At 35.6% G+C, this 22,766-nt stretch overlaps 1 protein-coding gene across 1 annotated transcript; it reads right to left on the bottom strand.

Annotated features, from left to right (window-relative positions):
• Positions 1–414: 414 nt before the first annotated feature.
• Positions 415–3,982, bottom strand: LOC111801929 (protein indeterminate-domain 5, chloroplastic). The gene is made up of 4 exons (XM_023686170.2): positions 3,578–3,982; positions 3,094–3,490; positions 1,231–2,605; positions 415–724 (listed from the first exon to the last, which is right to left on the bottom strand). Exons 1-3 carry the CDS (start codon positions 3,738–3,740, stop codon positions 1,273–1,275), a joined length of 1,893 nt encoding a protein of 630 aa, XP_023541938.2. The 5' UTR covers positions 3,741–3,982; the 3' UTR covers positions 415–724; positions 1,231–1,272.
• Between the last annotated feature and the right edge of the window lie 18,784 nt (positions 3,983–22,766).

Genomic DNA, 22,766 nt, shown 5'->3' with positions numbered 1-22,766 from the left:
CTTTACTACATTACACAATTCTAATCTATTATGACAAGGTCACAGGGGATGCACAGGAACATCGAGACTATTAAGTGTTGAATCAAGATTCTGAATCCTAATAAAAGAATTTCAAAACCTACGTTTCAAAACATTCTCGTCGATTAATTTAAACATACATATGACATACCCACAACCTATTAACCTCTAAACATATAATTATCATTCAAACATCAAAATTCCCTTATCTTCATAACAAAAACAACAATAATTAACAAACATAAGAAAGAACAAACAAATATATCACCAAATTTAAACTTAGATCTCCACCTCAACTCATAATACAGGCATGCTTCAAAATCGAAATCCAAACCCTCCTTCCCTAAACATATCATAACAAAATTAACACCACCATAATTCAACATAAACAACCAATGAACGAACACTCGAATTTTTCTTTTCTACATTCAACTAAAAGAAACCGATCGAGTTCGCAAATGTCTATGAAGCTATATAACGAGAGGAGATTTTAGCCTAGCCTAGCTAAATTGACCAAAAATTCATTATCAAAAAAAAAAAAAAAAAAGTGGCTAATCTGCTTGTCCTTCCTCTCATGCTAAAATTACATTAAAAAAAAAAAAAAAAAAAAAAAAAAAAGAAAAAAAAAGAAACTACCTGATATTTGTGGAGATCACTGAACTTAAGCAGCTTGGTAGCTTGGAGAGATTTGTTGCATTTATAATATCTGATAAGCATATTATAAGCATATTATAAGCATATTAATTATAATATATGATAAAGTAACAAAATATAATTATATTATAAGGTTTTAATGCATATATTTTTTTTATAATAAAGTATGAAAGAATGGAAGAAATGGAACTCGTGACTCTCTGTGTGTTGTGCAGTATAAAGACGTAACGACATAAAGAGAACAAAAACGACAACGAATGAAACAAAAAAACCCTAAATGTACTGCATGCTCTTCACTGTCTTCATGCAACATAACGTGCCAGACGGAATAAAAACCCTTTTTATTTTATTTTATTTTATTTATTTTAATTAAATATAATAAAAATAATAAAATAAATCCAAATCCAAATCCCCACGACTGCAAGGCAGTAACAGTAAATTAGTAATTTTTTTTTAATTTTAAAAAAATGACACAATTACCAAAGCCCTCCACGTTACTTTTGCAGTTAAATAAAAATAATAATTAATAATTTAAATTTTTTATTTTCATGTACGTACCTGTTTCTGTCTGTACTTTGTTCTTCTTCTTCTTCTTCTTCTTCACTGGTAGTTTCCATTTCCTCCACCACCAAATGCTTGGCTTGATGCAGCTGAATTGCTCTCATTTCCCTCCATAACGATCCCTTGCGGCGGTTGTTTATGTTCTCGTTGCGAATAACCGCCGCCACCACCGCCTCCTCCGCCTCCTCCGCTACTCATACTTCTTACAATTTGTCCAACACCTAGGAAGTCTCTTGTTAATCTATCTGTTCCTCCCATGCTAACTGAGCTTAGATTCTGTTGTAATTTCGGATCTTCCAATGTTTCCATGTTGTTTGGTCTATTGTTTCCGCCGTCGAATGTACCGAATGAGCTCATCCCGCCACCGAAGAGCCCACCGGTTGAGTTTCCGGTGGTGAATGAGTTCATTAGATCTTGAAGATTGCTCTCATTTTCACCGAATACTCCGCCGTAGCTCGGTGGGAAAAGCGTCCTATCGGATGCTTTCCCACCTGAAGTTGACGAGCTTCCAAATGATCTTAGCAATGTCGCTGTTGTGTTGCTACTTGACGTTGTTGAGCCTAATTGAGCTGCCTTTTGGAGAAGCGCCGTTGCTGACATGTGTGGAATTGCTCCGCTCGTACCGCTACCGCCGACTCCCGTCGTGTTGCTATAGAGAGACGGGACTGCACCTGAATTCATTTGATCACCCATCATTGAGAAAATGTTTGATGCACCACCACCTTCATTGTTGCCATTGTTCGTGCCATTGAATTGATTAAGCAAAGACGATTGAAGATTGTTGTTGTTGCTGTTGCTGTTGTTGTTGCTATTACTCGTATTATTACTGTTGGTGTTGTTGTTGTTGTTCATATTCGTCGTACTATCACCCGTCGGGTTCGAAATGAACCCCAAATTGAAGAGATTTGAGGAAGGGTTGTTACTATTACTCGTATGACTTTGCATATCAGAAAATTGCATTAATCCATGAAACGCCTTGTTTCCAAACAACCCTTGTTGAGATTGACTTCCATGATCCTCATGGAAGCTATTCTGGCTAGTTTGATCATTCAAGAAGAACGCCGCAGCCGCAGCCGAAGACGGCATTGCCTGTTGCGGTGGTGGTCGAAACGACGAACTGATAGACGGAGGAAGAAGATGATTGAACTGCCCGGTTCGTCCTCCACCGCCAAGACGGAGGACGTCCGATTGGGTTATATTGGGAATATCTTGAAGAGATGACATTTGAGGAACTTGTGATAATGTCAACCCCACATTGCTATTACCTCCATATAAATGACCTCCCATTGCTGACCCTAAATTTGTAGGATGTCTTGCACTTTCTTGTGCCAATGCATCACAAAACGCTCTATGTGTAATAAAACTATCCCGTCTGCAACGAACAATCAAACCAAAACACAAAATTTAGCGTATAATCCAAATCAAAACACGAAATTTAGCAAGTAGAAAGAAATTCGTGTCGTTTTATAAGATTGGATGAAAAGTTGAAAATTTCGTGGGTCCATTTAAAAGGGTTCACGGATTGATAAGAACACACATGAAATAATTGAAAAAAAACACAAGAATTTGAAGAATTACTTCCTATAATTGCATTAAAAAAATAGAATTTGAAGAACTGAGTGTCCAATAAATGCAAAAAGGGAGAAAGAACAAAGATTTTTTTTTTTTTTAAAAAAAAAAAAAAAGAGAGAGAAGAAAAGGGAATAATAATTTAATTTAATTTAATAAAAAAAAAAAACACATGGAAACAAGAAACAAAAAAACATGAAATTCCTGAAATCAACGTGGTCTCTGTTCTTGAGAGAGAGAAATTTTTGAAAAAAAAAAAAGAAAAAAAAAAAAAAAGAAAAAATGAAGAACCTGGAGAAAAGAGTGCCACAATCGCAGCGATACTCGCGAGTACCACAGGTCTTGGAATGGGCCTTCCAATCAGACTGAACGGCATAGCGTTTAGAGCACTTATCGCACTTCCATTTCTTCTCCCCATGCTTTCTGGAGTAATGTTTTTTGATACCTGTTAAGTCACCAAGAGCTCTTGATGGGTCGTGATGGACGCATGTGGGTTCTGGGCATAAATACACCTTCCTTTTTGGCTCTTTATTGCTTTTTTGCTTTAACTTCCAAGGCAAATTGTGTCCTCTTCTATGAAGTTGTAGATTTTGCTCTCTTTGAAACCCTTTGTTGCATACTTCACATATGAATCTATTGGTTGCCATTAGTGTCTTTGGACTCAAAGCAATCACCTCCGCATCTGGATCTAAAACAAAAAAAACCAAAAGCAAAACCATAAGCGCTCTCGCTCCAATTTAATCTCTGGGTAATCAATAAAATTTTAGACACTTACTCGGTGTTCCTGGTTGGTTCCTCTTTTTCTTCGGTGGCGCCACACCCGAAGAATTAGATTGCTGTTGTTGTTGCTGCTGTTGCTGCTGTTGCTGCTGTTGTTGTCTCATCTGGGCTTCATCCCGAGATCCGAAAAGTGGAACGGATGAAGAAGAAGCCGCCATGAAAAAGGGTTAAAAGGGTTTGATTTGGAGAATAATAAGAATCAAAATAGGGTTTTCATAAGCAAAAGGGTTTGGATTTGGAGATGGAAATGGAAGAAGAAGATGAAGAAGAAGAGAAAGATAGAGGAATCAACTTCATCTATGAACACATTAGATGCCCTTTTTAGTTTCTCTCTCTCTTCCTCTCTCTCTCTATCTAAACTTTCTCTCTCTAAACAATTTTGTGAATTTATTAAAATGGAAAAATATGGTTTGGAGTAAGTAAGTAAGTGATGTTTTCATTTGGTGTCATGCACACACACAAGCACATATACAAATTTTAAATAAATAAAAATAAATAAAAATAAATAAATAAATAAATAAAGGAATTATTATTATTATTTTAGGGTTCTGATTTTTATTCCCTTAGTGATTCAGATTTTAACTCTAAAATTTAGGCTGCCATGAATAAAAGTACAAACTGGAAATTAATTGAGGAGAGAGAAAGGAGGAGAGAGAAAGAGGGGGGGGGTACAGGTCGGTGGACCCAATCCACAGCCACAAAACGACACCGTATGGTGCGTGAGGGCAGCCTGAACATCTTTCTCTCTCTTCCCTTCTCTCTTATATTTCGTATCTTGTTACTCACTTCCAGACAACCTTTCTTCGTCACACTGCCTTTGTGGGCCTTATTGCTCTACACGGAATTAAAATTAATTAATTCAAAATAAATAAATAATAATTTTAACCCATAAAATAATTATAATTATAAATTTTATTATTAAATAAAAAAAAATTTAATTCGTCTGTTAATTTTTTTTTTTTTTTTTTTAAAAACGCCTCGAGTATATCAAAAGTTTATTAAATACAAAATTGAAAGTTTAAAATTAGAATTGGTTTCTTTTTCTTTTTTCTTTTATGGTAAGTTTTTCACCTTCCTTAAAATATACATCAATTTTATAAACAAAATCAGAGTTTTTTTTTTTTTTTTTTTTTTTTTTTTTTAAATAATTTTACATTTAACACCCGGGTTTGCTATCTCAATTTACTTGTCACGGTAGCTTTATGTAACATCATAGCTCTAAGGGTATTTTCGTCCTTTCACTCTACAAGTCGAGTTGAGTCGGATTTAAATCTTTCTTCATTATTATATCACGGGAGTGTTTTTTTTTTTTTTTTTTTTTTTTTTTTTTTTTGTGAGAGTTTATTTTATTTATTCTTATTCCTTACATTTTTAATTGTTTCCAATAATTCCTTGTTTGTTTGAATTTATATTTACAATTTCTCTCTATTGTTTGGCCTATTTCCTTATTTATTGTACAAAAATAGTGGAAGATAAAAGGAATATAAACTCATCTTTTTATATTTATATATATATATATATATAAAACTTATTCGGCTAATTACGCGTATTAAAATTTTCTTGTTTTTATAGCTGGCTCATAAAAATTGTTCATAATAAAATACTTATAATCTATTATCATTTGACTAAAATTAAAAATTAAAAATTAAAAATTAAAGATATTAATAATATTAGGTAACTTGTTGGGATATTTTTCCTTCAATAATTAGCTGGATTTTGTATTAATAAATATTGGTCTTATTTCAATTACTTTATAAGCATTTAGAGAATTAAAGTATAAAATAATAATTAGAAAATAGAGAAAAAAAAATGGGGTTTTTTTTAATAAACAATTAAAAAATTATGATTTTTTTTTTTATAAAAAAAATACAATGTAATTAGAATTAAATTAGCCAATGTTTATTACTAAACCAATAAAAATATAAATAAAAAATAATAATTGAAAGTAATCCATAGTTCTAAACATGGTGTAATTTCATTTATTTTGTTTATATTTGTTTTTAAGTAGTTCAAAGTATGGCAAGAAATTGTCTACTTTGTACACTTACCAAACATTTCCCACATAAATTAGACACAAAACTAAGCTCATGTTATAAGCCTTTAGGTACCTCAAAACCAAGATGGTCAAGTCATGCTTTCGTGATGTCGTTGTGCCTTCGACCCGTTGTTTTTGTCGGGGAATGACTATGTTTAAATGATTATTGTGAGATCCCACGTTAGTTGGAGAGGGAAACAAGCTTTTCTTGTAAAGGTGTGGAAACATCTAAAACCTTAGGGGAAGCTTGAAAGTGAAAGCCCAAATAGGACTGTATCTGTTAGTGGTAGACTTGAGTTGTTACAAATGATATTAGAGCCAAGCACTAGGCGGTGTGCCAGTGAGAACGCTGGGCCCTAAAGGAGGTGGATTGTGAGATCTCACATCTGTTGGAGAGATGAACGAAACATTGCTTATAAGGGTGTGGAATCCTCTAATTGGTAGTCACGTTTTAAAAATTTAAGGGGAAACCCGATCCCAAAACTTTGATGGGAAAGTCGACAATATCTCTAGCAATGGGGGAAACCCAAAAGGGAAAGCTTAAAAATGACAATATCTGTTAGTGGTGGGCTTGGGCAGTTACACTTAAACTTGTTAGGGAAATCCTAAAACTGGGAGGGGAAAGTCCAAAGAACAATATCTGCTATGGTGGGGGAAACCGAAAGGGAAAGCCCAAATAGGACAATATCTGCCCGTAGTGGCTTGTACGGTTACACTTAACTTGTTAGGGAAATCCCAAAACTTGTTAGGGAAATTTAGGGAAATCCCAAAACTTTCGGAGGAAAGTACAAATAAGACAATATATGCTAGCTGTGTGAGTAACGCAAAAAAGAAAGTCAAAAGAGGACAATATCGGTTAGCGATCGACTTGGACTATTCCACTTAACTTGTTTGGTTGCATATCCTAGACGGTAAACGCTCGGCCAAACTAAAAACCTAAGCCAAGAAACTAAAATCTTGTAAATGGTCACTGCAACAGTTTAGGGTTTAGATTTAAGATGGTATTTTGTAAAGGATGATGGATGGCTTCTCCTTTAACGTGGGTTTGTAACCGTCACAATGGGATACATAACAGCGTTGTGCTTGAAGGATTGGTGTGTGTTGCTGATGAATGGAGGAAGAAGAACGACGTCGTTTGAGTTAAAGACTTTTTAAAACGGACTCATTTAAAGGGAATGTTGACACCTACCACAACGAACTCGTGAATTGTCATTGAATCCCTCGTTTCTGTCCACTGCTATTAATATGAATGCCATTCAACAAGTTTTTCTTTCCTACATGTATCCGGATGTCTTATTTTTACCTAAAAAGGAGTATCACATGAGTTGAGTATTTAAAAATATTCGGTAAGTAGTTCCGGGGTTAGAAAATGACCTACCTTTTCATATAAATATCATGACATGACCTTAGGCTCTACTTTCCCGTCCAGGTAGGGTTGGCATGCACACGCTCACATTGCCAGATGTCATGGAGTAAAAGAATCCACGTAATATCACGGTGAACATAGATATCATAAGTTATGCATCTGCACTAAACATAGCGAAGAAGTATCGTGATGCGTGTGTTATCCAAAATGCATGAAGTCCCATAATATTAAAAAATGACATATATTTATGAAACTAGTCATACCTCAATTGTTTTCTTAATACAACATTCTTATAAGAAAAATATAGTTGTGATTTTCTAATGTCTCACCGGCATAGGTGGTTCATATTAACATAGTTTACATAGCATGCTATATAGAGGTTCATGCATCAAATAACATCGATATCACAACATAGTTTCATAACATCACATAATTATATCCTAATATAACTTATAACAAAGCATAACTTATAACACGTCACACACATAGATCATAACATAACATAACATAGTACACGTCATACAATCGTAAAACACGACACAAACAGGGGTCACAGAACACGTGTCATTTATATAGCAAACACGTCATCCAATCAAGTCAATAGGAAAACAACATACTTGATTGGCCTAAGTCAAAATCATTACGTTCCCTTGATGCTAGCTTAAAGTTGCTCCTTGCAATCTAATTCTACCTTAAGAGTCCCACCATCATAATTTAAAATTCTACTATGAAAATTAACTCATCTAATTACATAAAATAATCTAAGTTTAGCTCAAAATAATTTAAATTACCTAAAAAGTAGTCATACTAACCTTAAACACCTCCAAAAATATACAAAACAACTCCTAAAAGAAAGGGTTCGAGCATATCAGATCCAAGTCGAATGAGTTGAGAAGCCAAGCTGGAGCCAATGACAATGAGCTTATGGAGAATAAATGATAGCAAGTAAGCAAACAATGAGTATATTAAGCATTCAAATGTCCTATCATTGACCATGACTTTATTTAAATAATAGTCTCCTTACCAAGACCATGATTGATCATAAATAATAAATAATCTCTTAACCTTAACTAAGACTAAACTAAACAATAAAATTCTCTACCCTTGACCAAGAATAAACTTAAAGAATGTTGACAAAATTGTGTATTTGTCCTTTTTTTTTCTCTTTTGTAGATAATATCTTTGAATAAATTCTTTCAATATGCATGTCATGGATGGATAAAGATTGTTTGTTAGATGTATACTACGTAGGTATGAAAAAGGGAATGTTATAACACGTTAAATTAAATTATATTAAAAAAAGAAAATTAGAGAAAATAGGACGTCAAAGATCGAATACCGACAAGGTGTAGGTAGAAAAAATCGATGCGAATAAGTCTCGTTTTCATCTAACTTTTGTAGCTCACATTGCCAATGATTGTTTGAGCGAAGATTCTTGAGATTTCAATAATGTTTTGAGCCTAAATCATGAGGAATTTTGATCAGTGGAGCTTGGCCAAAATTACTCTCGGGTTGATTTAGGGAGATTGGTGCTCGAGCATTGGATCGAAGAGTCTCAATTTGTGGGTAAGAATGTTACTTCTAGTATGAAATTCTTCCTCTAGGATGAGAGTAGACTTTGATTTTTGTTCCTAGATCAAGGAGAAAAATTATTGTGAAGTGATCGAGGGGTCTGTAATTTTGATGTCATCTTTTCTTGAATAGTGGGATATTGTTGTTGCCACAATTAGTAGTTCCCGAGGATCTGTGAAATTGAAGTTCGATGAAATCTGAGATGTAGTTTTCAGCGAAAGTATTTGCACACGAGAAATTGGGGATTTATCTGGTAGTGCTCTCGGGGAAAAAGTAAATCAAAGGGCTTAAACAAAGGTAGATCAAAATCAAAGAACCATGAAAAATTTTCAAACAAACCAAACGTAACATGTTGAAGTTGTGGAGAAAATGATCACTTTCGAATAGATTGTACAAGAAAAAAGAGGAAGTAGAATCACAAATCGATGATAATGATTCTATAAATTCAACAAAATATATTGGGGATGCTCTAATCCTCAGCGTGGACAATTCGATTGAATTTTGGATTTTGGATTTCAGTGCAGCCTTTCATTCATCCCCAAATAAAGTGCTGTTCTAGAATTTTAAGTCTGAAAATTTCGAGAAGTTCTATCTTGCCCACAACAAAGCCTTGGAGATTGAAAGAAAAGAGGATATTAGCAAAAACTCCGGCAAGAAATCAGTGGATAATAAAAGATGTCAGATATATTCCTAGTCTCGAGAAGAACCTGATCTCTATTGGTTAGTTGGATAGTACAGGTTATGCAACAGAGTTTGGTAAGATTAAATGGAAGATTGTTTTTTACGGTATGAAAATTGTCGTAGCTGGTTTTTGTTACCCTGCACTACTTTTACAAATTTCTAATGCTGAGAAATATGAGTGGTGGAGCATCAAGATGAAGACCTTGCTTAGATTGCAAGAGTTATGGAACTTGGTGGAGTATGAGTTTGTTGATGTATTAGAACTAGAAAAGGAAAGACTAAGAGAAACCAAGAAAAAGGATGTCAAGGCTTTGTTCATTATTTAGCAAGCAATTCATGACACCATCTTTTCACGGATTGTAACAGTAACCACATCAAAGCAAGCATGATCAATTATGCATAAGAAGTTTCAAGGAGATTCAAAGGTAATAACAGTGAAATTGTAATCTCTAAGACGTGATTTTGAAACTTTGCTCATGACAAATGATGAATCAATTGCTGATGTTTTTTTGTCAGGAACAATGGCAATAGTCCGTCAAATGCTACATATGGGGAGAAAGTTTTAGATGAAACAATTGTTTCAAAGGTGTTGAGAAACTTCGAAGTTTGACAATGTGGTGGCTACTATAGAAAAACCTAAATATCTATCAATATTTTTCGTTGATGAACTGATGGGATCGCTTCAAGCTCATGAGTCAAGAATCAATAGATCATCAGAAAAGAATGAAGAAAAGACCCTTCAACTGAAGGAGACAATCAATAACCAAGGAGAAAATGCTCGTTTAGCAAGTAGAGGCCGTGGAAGAGTAAGATTTCATAGCAGCCATGGTGGTCGTGGTAACAGGGGTAAAGGGAGGGGTAAAGGGAGAACTGATGAACAAAAACAATTCAATGAGCAACGTAACATAAGAAATGTCATTTTAATGTTACCATTGCATAAGTTATGGTCATATTAAAGTTGATAGTAGGTACAAAGATCAACAAATGAATTTTGAATGAAGAAGAAGAAAGACTTTTTATGGCTTCTATTGATATTAACACACAAAAAGATGATTTATGGTTTGTTGATTATAGATGCTTGAATCATATGACAGACACCAAATCTTTATTCCAAGAGCTTGATGCAACCCAAAGAATTAAGGTGCAACTTGACAATACAAGAGAGATGCAAGTTGAAGGAAAAGGTACAGTAAAAATTGAAACCAGTCATGTAAGGTAAAACTGTTAGATAGTGTTCAATTTGTGCCTTCTTTAGAGTACAATTGATTGAGTGTTGGGCAATTGATGACTAGAGGAAATTTTGTTCTATTTGATGACAACACATGTATCATTACAAATAAGAAATCATGCCATAAAGTTCAAATTGTCATTACCTCAAATAAGATGTTTCCACGGGATGTTTCTAACATGGGGGATTAATAAGATGTTTCCAGGGGATGTTTCTAATATGGGGGATTTTGCTCTTGCTCTTCGACAAAGATGTTTCTAACATGGGAGATTTTTCTCTTGCTCTTAGCCAAAGATGACTCACTTTTCATATGAAGGGCTTGAAAATACTCCGGAATAATTGATTCAATATTTATGTGAATGATGCATTTATGACAAGCAAAGTAGGAATTTGTTTCCTATTGGAAAAACTAAAAGAGCTTCCAATTGTCTAGAACTGATTCATGTTTATTTATGTGGGCAAATGCAAACTAAATCTTGGGTGGAAGTATATATTTTTTTACTATTTATTAATGACTATAGTTGCATGAGATGAATTTACTTCTTACCACATAAGTCAAAAACTTTTCAGAAGTTCCAAAATTTTAAAAGTATGATAGAGAACCAAAATGAATGTCACATTAAAGTTCTTCGTACAGATAGAGGTGACAAGTTCATATTTAAAGAATTCAATCTGCTTTGTGAAGAGAAGGGCATCCAAAGGGAGTTAACAACTCCTTACTATCCAAAACAAAATGGAATCATGGAACGAAAAAATCGAACGGTTGTGGATGTTAGGATCGCACAACAACGCACACGCTCGATCTAGATGATCACAAAGAGAAGGATAGAGAGAATTGCAAGGAGAACTCTGGCTAAAAGGATTTTTTATTGATGACTTCAGGCATGTACAACAAGAGAGTACAGAGAATAGAAAAGTACATTTCAAATCTTTACTAGACGGGATATATATATGGTTCAGTCTACTAAATATAGCTTTACCAGATTTAACCATCTACTATATATAGCTATGTACCATATATAGCTTTACCGGATATAGCTTCACCATATATGGCTTTACCAAATATAGCTTTACCGGATATAGCCATGGACCAAGCTATAAATACAGGGAGCAGACTCCATAACTCAACAATTCTCCCACTTGTTGACTGATCCTACACCATACCAATTAGGGCTTTGCATAGCTTTAATTTTCCAACATCAACACATTTTGTCAACATGTCTGCTGGATTCTTTGCACCCTCTATCTTCTCCAAACACATATCGCCTTCTTCCACTAACCTGCGAGTGAAATGGTACCGTCTTCTAATGTGTTTTGTCCTTGAATGATAGACTGGGTTTTTCACCAACTGTATGGCACTCTGACTATCTGTATAAAGGATCTTCTTGCACTGCTTCCGGCCTAATTCTTCTAGATAGTCTGTCATCCATATCATCTCCTTTCCAGCTTCAGCTATGGCCACGTACTCAGCTTCAGTAGATGAAAGAGCAACGCATTTTTGAAGCTTGGACATCCAACTCACTGCTGTTCCATCTATAGTGTAGATATACCCAGATGTGCTCTTGCTGGAGTCTACATCTCCACTCAGATCAGCATCCACAAAACCTTGCAGAACTACTTTGCCATTGCCATAACAAAGTGTAGTATTGGATGTACCTCTCAGATATCTCAGAAGCCACTTCACAGCTTCCCAATGTTCCTTCCCTGGATTTGCCATGTACTTGCTAACAACTCCCACTGCATGTGTTATGTCAGGTCTAGTGCAGACCATAGCATACATCAAACTCCCAACTGCAGAAGCGTACGGAACTGATGCCATGTGCTCACGTTCCTCAACTGTCTTGGGAGATTGCCCCTTTGACAATTTAATATGATTTGCCAGGGGGTAGTCCTGGGTTTAGCGTTATAAATCTTGAATTTGGACAACACCTTCTCAATGTACTGCTCTTGGGATAGATTTAATGTGCCAGCAGATTTATCTCGAGAAATCCTCATCCCAAGGATCTGCTTCGCTGCACCTAAATCTTTCATCTCAAATACTGAAGACAAGCTTGCCTTCAGGTGGTTTATCTCCCTCATACTTGATCCAGCAATTAGTATATCATCCACATACAGGAGTAGAAACACATAAGAATCAGTGTATTTCTTGAGATAGCAACACTGATCCTTTTCACTTCTGTGGAAACCACTCTTGCTCATGAAGGAGTCAAACTTCTTGTACCATTGTCTCGGTGCTTGTTTCAGTCCATACAAGCTCTTATTGAGCTTACACACCATGTGCTCCTTGCTTGGAGCTGCAAATCCTTCGGGTTGTTGCATATAGATCTCCTCATCTAGATCTCCATGTAAAAATGCCGTTTTTACATCTATTTGCTCAAGGTGCAAATTCTCCGATGCAACAATACTCAGTAGAATTCGGATAGTAGTTAATTTCACAACTGGAGAAAAGATCTCAGCATAATCAATGCCTTTTCGTTGTGAATATCCTTTAACTACTAACCGAGCCTTAAACCTCCTTCTGCCATCTGGTTCAACCTTGATTTTGAACACCCATTTGTTCAACAGAGCTCTCTTTCCTGTAGGCAACTCAGTCAGCACCCACGTATTATTCCTTTCAAGTGAGCTCATCTCATCATCCATGGCTTGCTCCCACTTAGTTGAATCTTCCACTTGTAGGGCCTCATCAAAGGACTCTGGTTCTCCTTCGTCAGTCAGCAACAGATAGTGTAATGAGGTTGAATATCTGTCTGGTGCTCTGGTAGTTCTGGATGATCTTCTCAACACCTGCTCAGGTGCAACTTGCTCCACGTCTGGTTCTTCAGCAATAGGATCAGCCACGTCTGGTTCTTCAGCAATAGGATCAGGAGTTTCTTGAGCTTCTGTTGTACCATCACTGTGTGAATTTTCTTGCCACTCAAATTCAACTCCCACTTGCTTCGTAGTCTCAGAGTTTATCTTCTCTCTGTCCTTGTACATGACATTTTCATCAAAGGTCACATCACAGTGTCTTAGGATCTTCATATTTTTCTCATCCCAAAACCTATACCCGAACATGTCAGAGCCATAGCCTATGAAGTAGCATTTCACAGCCTTAGCATCAAGCTTATCTCTCTTCTCTGGATCAACATGAACATACGCAGTACAGCCAAAGGTTCTCAAGTGAGAGTACTTGAGTTCTTTTCTTGTCCATACTTCTTCGGGCAATTTGAACTTCAAGGGTACTGACGGCCCTCTATTAATCAAATATGCTACTGTGTTCACAGCATCAGCCCAGAATGTCTTTGGCAATCCAGAATGAATCCTCATGCTTCTTGCTCGCTCATTCAAGGTTCTGTTCATCCTTTCTGCAATACCATTTTGTCTTGCCTTACCGGGAATTGTTCTTATTAATCTAATTCCCTCAGTTGCACAAAATGTTATAAACTCTGATTTGTTGTACTCTCCTCCATTGTCAGACTTCAGGCATTTGATCTTCAAGCCGGTCTGATTTTCAACTTCAGCTTTCCACTTCTTGAAGGTGGTAAACACATCTGACTTGTGTTTCAGAAAGTAAACCCATACCTTCCTGCTGAAGTCATTGATGAAGGTGACGTAGTACCTTGATCCACCAAGTGATGAAACTGGAGATGGTCCCCAGACGTCTATATGGACCATTTCCAACCGCACTTTCTTCGGTTCTCTGGCAGCCTTTGTGAAACTAACTCGTTTCTGTTTGCCCATAACGCAGCTCTCACAAAGACCCATATCAACAGATTTTAAGCCTTCTAAAGCTCCTTTCGCAGTCAGCATCTTCATTCCTTTGACGCTCATATGTCCAAGTCTATTGTGCCATAGACTTGAATTGGAAGCACTCTCAAGAGCAGCAGTCATGTTTATACACTCTGCAGTAGTGTATAAGGTTCCGGATTTTGTGCCACGCGCAACAACCATGGCGCCCTTCACAATCTTCCAGGAACTCTTTCCAAACTCTGCTGCATAGCCTGTGCTATCCAACTGACCAATAGAGATCAGGTTCTTCTTGAGACCAGGAATGTATCTGACATCTTGTAATGTCCATTGATTTCCTGCTGGAGTTTGTATGGAGACATCTCCCTTTCCTTCAATCTCCAAGGTTTTATTGTCAGCAAGATACACCTTCCCGAAATTTCCTGATTTGAAATTTCGAAACAATTCCTTACTTGGAGACGAATGGAACGATGCACCTGAATCCAAAATCCAGGATTCAGCTGGGCTATCCACACTAAGGATTAAAACGTCCTCAGCATCTTCTGTTGTGTATATAGAATCATCATCATCTTCAGATTTATGATTCTGCTTCTTCTTTAGCTTTGTACAATCTGTCCGAAAGTGTCCTTTTCCCCCACAGCTCCAACACGTTACGTTGGGTTTGTTTGGAGATTTTCCCCGGTTCTTTGATTTTGAACGCCCATGTTTGTTTGAGCTCTTTGATTTGCTTCTTCCCCTTCGATCAACACTGAGAGCATTGCCTGATGAATCTCCAGTTTCCCGTTTGCGAATACTTTCGCTGAGAACTACATCTCGAATTTCATCAAACTTCAGTTTATCAGATCCTCGGGAACTGCTGATTGCGGCAACAACAGTATCCCATGACTCGGGTAAGGATGACATCAAAATCAACGCTTTAATTTCATCTTCGAAATTAATTTCCACCGAACCTAGTTGACTTATGATTATATTGAATTCATTTATATGATCCGCAACACGTCCACCTTCAGACATCTGTAGATTGAACAATCTACGCATCAAATACACCTTGTTCATAACCGACGGTTTTTCATACATATTTGACAGCGCCTTCATCAGATCTGACGTTGTCTTCTCCTTGATGATGTTAAACGCCACGTTTCTGGATAGCGTCAACCGGATCATCCCTAAGGCTTGTCGATCCTTGAGCTTCCACTGTTCCGTGGTCATGGTATCTGGCTTCACCCCCAACAGAGGTTCGTGAAGATCTTTCTGGTACAGATAATCTTCAATCTGCATCTTCCAGAAATCGAAATCGGATCCATCGAACTTCTCAATTCCAATCTTTGAACTTTCCATCTTCACAGATCGTGGTGAATTTTGCCTTGCTCTGATACCAGTTGTTAGGATCGCACAACAACGCACACGCTCGATCTAGATGATCACAAAGAGAAGGATAGAGAGAATTGCAAGGAGAACTCTGGCTAAAAGGATTTTTTATTGATGACTTCAGGCATGTACAACAAGAGAGTACAGAGAATAGAAAAGTACATTTCAAATCTTTACTAGACGGGATATATATATGGTTCAGTCTACTAAATATAGCTTTACCAGATTTAACCATCTACTATATATAGCTATGTACCATATATAGCTTTACCGGATATAGCTTCACCATATATGGCTTTACCAAATATAGCTTTACCGGATATAGCCATGGACCAAGCTATAAATACAGGGAGCAGACTCCATAACTCAACAGTGGAGATGGCAAAAAGTATGATACAAGCAATGAGATTTTCAAACCAATTTTGACAGAAGTTGTATTAACATCTGTCTATCTATTAAATCTTTCACCAATAAAGGTTGTCATGAATTGAACTTCTTATGAAACATAGTATGGAAGGAAATCATATGTAAGTCATTCACCCGTCGAACTTCTTATGAAACATAACATGGAAGGAAACTATATGTAATTCATTTACAAATCTTTAGTTGTGTTGTTTATGCTTTAAAAAATATTCAAATTCGTAAAAAGCTTCACGAAAATTCTAAATAATGCATTTTCATTAAAGCATATAAATCATACAACCCTTGATAAAAAAAAATTCAGTTTAAAAGAGAGGTAATATTTGATGAAAATGTAAGTTGGATTGGAGCAAAGAATAGGAGTAGCAAAAGATTGCAGTATGAGACGCCACCAAGAAAGTATGAATCTTTAGCTGACATATATGCATCGTGTCAATTTTTTTTTTTTTTTTGGATAAATTTAACTCGAATGATGATGGAGTAAATTTAAGTCGTAAAGAAAATATGTCAAAGATATTATGAGTAAATTTAGTACGTTTAATGGTAGGCTTGCAGCCACACCCATGAATATTAATGAGAGATTACAACATGAGGATGAAGCAGAAATAATAGTTGTTAGAAGGTTTAGAAGCTTGGTTGACGAATTAATTTACTTAACGTACACACGACCTGACATTACATTTCCTGTTGGTATTATTTATAAGTTTATGCAACATCCTTAGTCCGTCTATCATCCAATGTTTTCACTTTAGGATCAAGATGAATGACCCTATCTTGTATTGAAAGGTTTTTCGTGCTATACACCACGTTGAGAAAGACCAACCTCCTATGTACCGTACCATTTTTTGACCTCGAAAGGGGGTCCTCCTTATGATGCTACAGACGACTGTTCAAAGTACAAGGGTAAACTCGGACTCAAATAGGATAGAATTGTGCGCGCGTTGGGCCTTTCAAGTGTCATATTTTGGCTGAGTTTACCGTACCTCCGGTGATCATTTGGAGCTCAAAGAAGCAAGCAACAACGACATTGTAAACTTCCGATGCAAAATATGTTGTAGCAACTTCAGTAGCGTGTCAAGCCATTTGGCTAAGAAGAGTGTTAGCTGATCTTCAACAAGAACAAAAAGGGCAACAAAGATATTTTGTGATAACAAAGCAACTATCTCAATGACAAAAAACACAACATTTCATAGTAAAACAAAGCATATTGAACTTCAACATCGTTATATTCCTGAGATATTATCACACCCTCGAGTGAAAAAAATAATTAGGAACTTAGATGACATAGTTACAGTGACTCTTGATTACCTGTCTTGAGCTTTTAGACCGGTAATATAAAGTCTTCCCGAAAAACTAAAAGCAGAACCATTCTAAATAGTTGTCCCGTTATTAAAAAAAAAAATTAAAAATTCATAATTATTTATTTAGTAACATTCACCAAAACACATCCTCAAACAAAACTCTTAATTAAGTGGGACCTTTGAAACCAATTTTTTTTTTTAATAATAAAAAAAAAACATCTCCATCACCCTAAACCCTAAAAAAAAAAATAAGGGGTAGAATTGACAAATATAATTTCCATAAAAAAAAATCAATAGAATTAAATATATATATATATATATATATATATATTAATTTAAGGTGAAAAATAGTACGAAAACAAGGGTTTCCGTTAAGTTAATCGAGTAAATTAGGGTCAAGTTGCAAGCTTAGTGACGTCACAAAATTTAGTGCCATTTAAATTTATTCTAATTTGTTTTAAAATTTTTAATAATTATTAAATAGAATTAGAAAATTTAAATAAATTAAATAGAATTAAAAAAAAAAAAAACTTAAATAAATTTAGTAATTTCCTGATTTAGTTGAGTATTTATCAGCTTCCTTATTTAATAATAAAAAGAATATAAAATTTAGAAAGAAATTAAAAATAAAAAATGAAAAATAAATATTAAATTTAGAAAGAAAATAAAGGGCAGGTTAGTTTGCAGACTTGTCATTTTTCTAAACAGCGACATCTTAACAATAAAATAAAAAAAATAAAAATAAAAAAATAAAATTTATTAGAATTAAAAGAATATAATTTGAGTGGATGAGGTCTGTGTGTCCACTTAGCCTAAACAAATCCACTGAATAGGCATTGTAACTATGAATGTCTCAAGTTTGTGATAAGATCCAAACACACAATTTAATTATTTCACTCACCCATATATATATTACCCAAATTAAAAATTAATGTTGTTTCATAATTATTAAAAAAATTTATTTTTAGTGTTAGAAAATTAAGTAATACTATGATCACGAACATAGTATTTTTCTCCATTCATTGTCCCTAAATTCTGTAACGCTCGTCGTTAGAAAAGCCAAACCAGTAAATCTTGTTCTCAATTCCTTTTACGACAATTGTGTAGATGAGAATACACATATAGATTAGAAAATAAAGTGCCAAGATTTGGGGCGAAAAGTTAATATTTAAATCTGTTGACTCGTGTTCCAAATTTTGTATTGTTCCTCGGTTTTGGGCATAGAAAAATATTGATGGTAACGGAAAGTTAAATGTCAAATTATTGGTGTGGTTATCTCACATTATTAATTTTTCTCCCAATTTTGGCGTTACACAAATATAGATAATTTTTTTTTTAAAGAAGTTTAGGGGTGAAAACAAAGCCAATTGGAAAATTTTTTCGAAAGAGCCAATTTGGAAAAGAATTTGAGCTAGAATCGACCCACGGGTCTGTAAATTGAATCGACCTAGGTTCGGAAGCCCATACCCAACATCCCATGTCCATGGACCATTTTTCGCTCAACCCCATCAACTCGAGCTTAGAGACTGAGCTAACCCAGACCCAAATCTAATACAAACCCAAACCAATCCACTGGCCCCTCCATGTGTAGTATTTTATGACTCTCGTGATGTGAATTGTGTTATGGTTTATTACTTATGTCATATGCATGGGGATACTCCCCGTTATAATTGGTATAAATGCTTACGTTACGACATTATGTTTGTCATGATGTTGTGATACAATATTGTTTAGATCTTTTCGAAAAATAAGTTTAATTTAAAAAACTAAATAATAAAAAAATAATCAAAGAAGTTTTGAAAGAGTTTGGGATGTTTTATTTAGGTTAGATGTTATACCTTTTCCATGAAAAGAAATTTGATTTGTCTCTTCTTTCTAATTTTGTGGACGAAAATTTATTGACCTTTCAAATCTTATGTTCTTATCCTATCTCTATATTATTGTATGGATAATTTTTTTTTAAATATTTTTTTATATCTATTAAAATTAATTTTTTTAGAATATAGTTTTGTATTTAATACAATTATTATTAATTTGCAATTGATACTTAAAAGTTAGAGGTATAAGTTATTTAGTATTAAAAATTGATTAATAAAATTTTCAACCCTTATGAATGGTTGAACTAGATTTTAATGGAGGCCATCATAATAACTACTTTTTCGCTCTTAGTTTGCACTAGTGAACCTTTTATTAGGCTATATTTATGACCAAATAGGTAAAAATATTTTCTTTTGTACTAATTAATTGTCGATTAAGAGTTGGTGATGTTCGAATTTGTTACAAATGGAGAATGGATTCGGGATACAATTTCAAAGAAAATATGAAAGACCCAAAATACACAAACTAGACTGTCCCGGGATGACCATCTAGTCACCCAATGTTGGAAGAGCAACCTTCTGTGTTTGCCAGCTACTAAGATTACATGCATAATCCTACATCCCCTCTCAGGATGGATATGTTGTGTAGGGTAATTTAATTGAACTGTCGGTCACACAACCCTAAATGATCTAGACCTGACTCAACGATGCTGGTACCTTTGTCACACAATCCTAATCGAACTAACGGTGCTGGTACCTGAGCTCTATTAACACCGTACCAACCACTAATGGCCTAGAGGCTACCTTTGTCACACAATCCTAATCGAACTAACGGTGCTGGTACCTGAGCTCTATTAACACCGTACCAACTACTAATGGCCTAGAGGCTACCTTTGTCTTACTGAGTTACTACACTCTTTCTCCTCTTCAACTTTGGCAGCTTACTTCGTGTATGCAGTGAATGTTGAGGATTGTTGGGAGAAAAAGTCTCACATTGGCTAATTAAGAGGATGATCATGGATTTACAAGTAAGAAATACATCTACATTGGTACGAGGCCTTTTGGAAACCAAAAGCAAAACCATGAGAGCTTATGCTCAAAGTGGACAATAACATATCATTGTCGAGATCCGTGGTTCCTAACATGATATCAGAGGTATGCCCTTAACAATCCTCAAATGTTGAATAAAGAAGTTGTGAATCTCGAAGGTGTAAAAGTGACTCAAATGTCGAACAAATGGTGTAGTTTGTTCGAGGGCTCTAGAGAAGGAGTAGAGGCTCGATTAAGGGGAGGCTATTTGAGGGCTCCATAGGCCTCAAGGGAGGGTCTATGATGTACTTTGTTCAAGGGGAGGATTGTTGAGGATTGTTGAGAGACGAGTCTTACATTGGCTAATTAAGGGGATGATCATGGGTTTATAAGTAAGGAATACATCTCCATTGGTATGAGGCCTTTTGGGAAAACAAAGAGAAAAGTTATGAGAGTTTATGCTCAAAGTGGACAATATCATACCATTGTGGAGGGTCGTAATTCGAAACAGTGAATGACCAGTGACCTAGGTTGAGGCACAACCTCATATACTCTATAGGGACAATATGGTGTCATTTCCACGGTTGGGGCACCTAGTCGTCTTGATGCACCTCCCTTATGTGGTTTGTGCTTATTTCACGGTATGGGTACCAGAGTGAAATCTTGATAGAATGGGTATCAGAGTGGATAAGTAGTGGAAACTCTAACGACACCGTCACACCTCTATCAGTTTGAAGAACTACCATGGTCGTCCCTCGATGTTGTGGAGGTCTGCTAGATTCTCAGGGGCTCCTAGGCGGTTTATATCTCATCTCTAATTTTCAGGACGTTTGTGGTTAGCTCCTCGTGGATAATCTAAATCTCTAGGTGCACTCAGGTCTAGACCCCTGATCATTGCTCATGATTCTGGAGTGCAGGGTCTCTATTGAAAATATTTTGATCTAGGTCAATGTGTAAAACACAGTAGCTATAGAACCTTAATCCTAATTGACTTCTCTCATGTATGCTTTCCTAAGGAGATCTACCTATCGATCACCTAAGCACTTAAGGTGCTCATTCTGCTAGAGACATCCTGACTTAGGTCATCGTCTAGCCAACCTAACACTTTACAAGGAGAACATATAGTCAAATACTTGGAGCTAAATCATGTTATATCATGCAAAAATACAAGATCAATGAGAAGAACATCCATCAAACTTGGAGCATAAATCACAATAGTCATCCTCCTTTTTAACATAGTGGGAAGCATTTAAAGCAACATTCATTACGAATCTCACCATAGAAGCATTTCGATAATTTCTTACACCATGCATAATATACTTATCTATATTGTCTAACTCATATACTAGTCATACATATTCTCTTTCTAGCTTTTCATAATATATAAAACAACATGCTTCTAAAAAATCTCAACCTAGGGCATAATTGTCATTTTACCATAACATTCATACCGTACATACTTATCAAGAAACTCTCTTTCGAAGTCCTTAACATGCATTTTTTAACTACTTAAGGTAAGGAATGCTCGCATGCCAAACGTCTTAACGGTCCCTACAAGTATTACTTACCTAAAGTCCGTGTGGTTACTTTCTTAGAAGTTGTGTGCCCTCCTAAGCTAGCTTTTTCGTGTGTTAGAAACTCCAAAATTTCTAAAATTTCTTTAGTATGTCCTAGTTTAAATAAAATTAGTGTTAGTATCAAAATCAAGATGAAAAACTGAGAAGCGAAGGTAGAACGGGGCAAAAAGAGGTCAATCGCACACCCACACACACGAAAGAACACTCCCAAGCGCACATGGCACCTGTGCGTATAGACATGCCTAAGGAGATTACATACGTGCCCTTGGAGTGACATGTGGTAAAATCCCATTGGGTGGGGCACGAGCATGTTGGGTCATTAGTCTCGACCTGGTTTTTTGAAGCTTCGAAATTCAAATCTTGATATTCAATAATGACTTTACCCTGTAGAAGTATTGAGCAATCGTTGTATTGTGTTGTGTGATTGATAACAACTTGTTATCTAGAAGTTGTAACATTGTCACCAACATGTCCCATACTTCTTTCCTTATTTTGTCATCTCGAATTGCTCTAACATCTATCTTTGACAGTGGTTTGTCCACTTTAATTCTCCATTTGCACAAGGCGCCATTAGAATCCTCCTCTGGTGGCGTTGTTTCGCTTTTGCTAATGACTTCCCAAAGGTTTTTTTTCTTCAGATAGGACATCATGCATGTTGCTCATAAGATATATAGTTGTTGCGGTTGAGTTTCTTGATTCTTCCGACGAACTTGTAAATCACCCATCATGTTTGTAGTACCTCAGTAATACCAAACAAGAAAGTTTTTGGTGCAGAACTTGCACAACCACATACTACTAATAACACAAAAATATTCACTACCTAATAATCTCAAAAAATCGTTTCTGATATGAAAAATTATTTAGAACTTCAACGACACAGCATACTAAGAGTATCAAGAGATCGCACAACATATACCAACTCTTTTGTAGGAAACCCTTACACTTTTATTAAAACCAATCAAGAAAGAGATTATAAGACACTACATAGAAACTAGTATACACTTTACTTTGTCTTGAGATTAATAACTTAATGGAGCAAATGGGTATTCATAATAGAGGTTAGA

The sequence above is a fragment of the Cucurbita pepo genome, chromosome 9 (assembly GCF_057944985.1).
Source record: "Cucurbita pepo subsp. pepo isolate OVF chromosome 9, ASM5794498v1, whole genome shotgun sequence".
Classification (NCBI taxonomy): domain Eukaryota; kingdom Viridiplantae; phylum Streptophyta; class Magnoliopsida; order Cucurbitales; family Cucurbitaceae; genus Cucurbita; species Cucurbita pepo.
The sequence above is the reverse complement of the archived record's forward strand: the minus strand, read 5'-3'. Positions and strand labels throughout refer to the sequence as shown.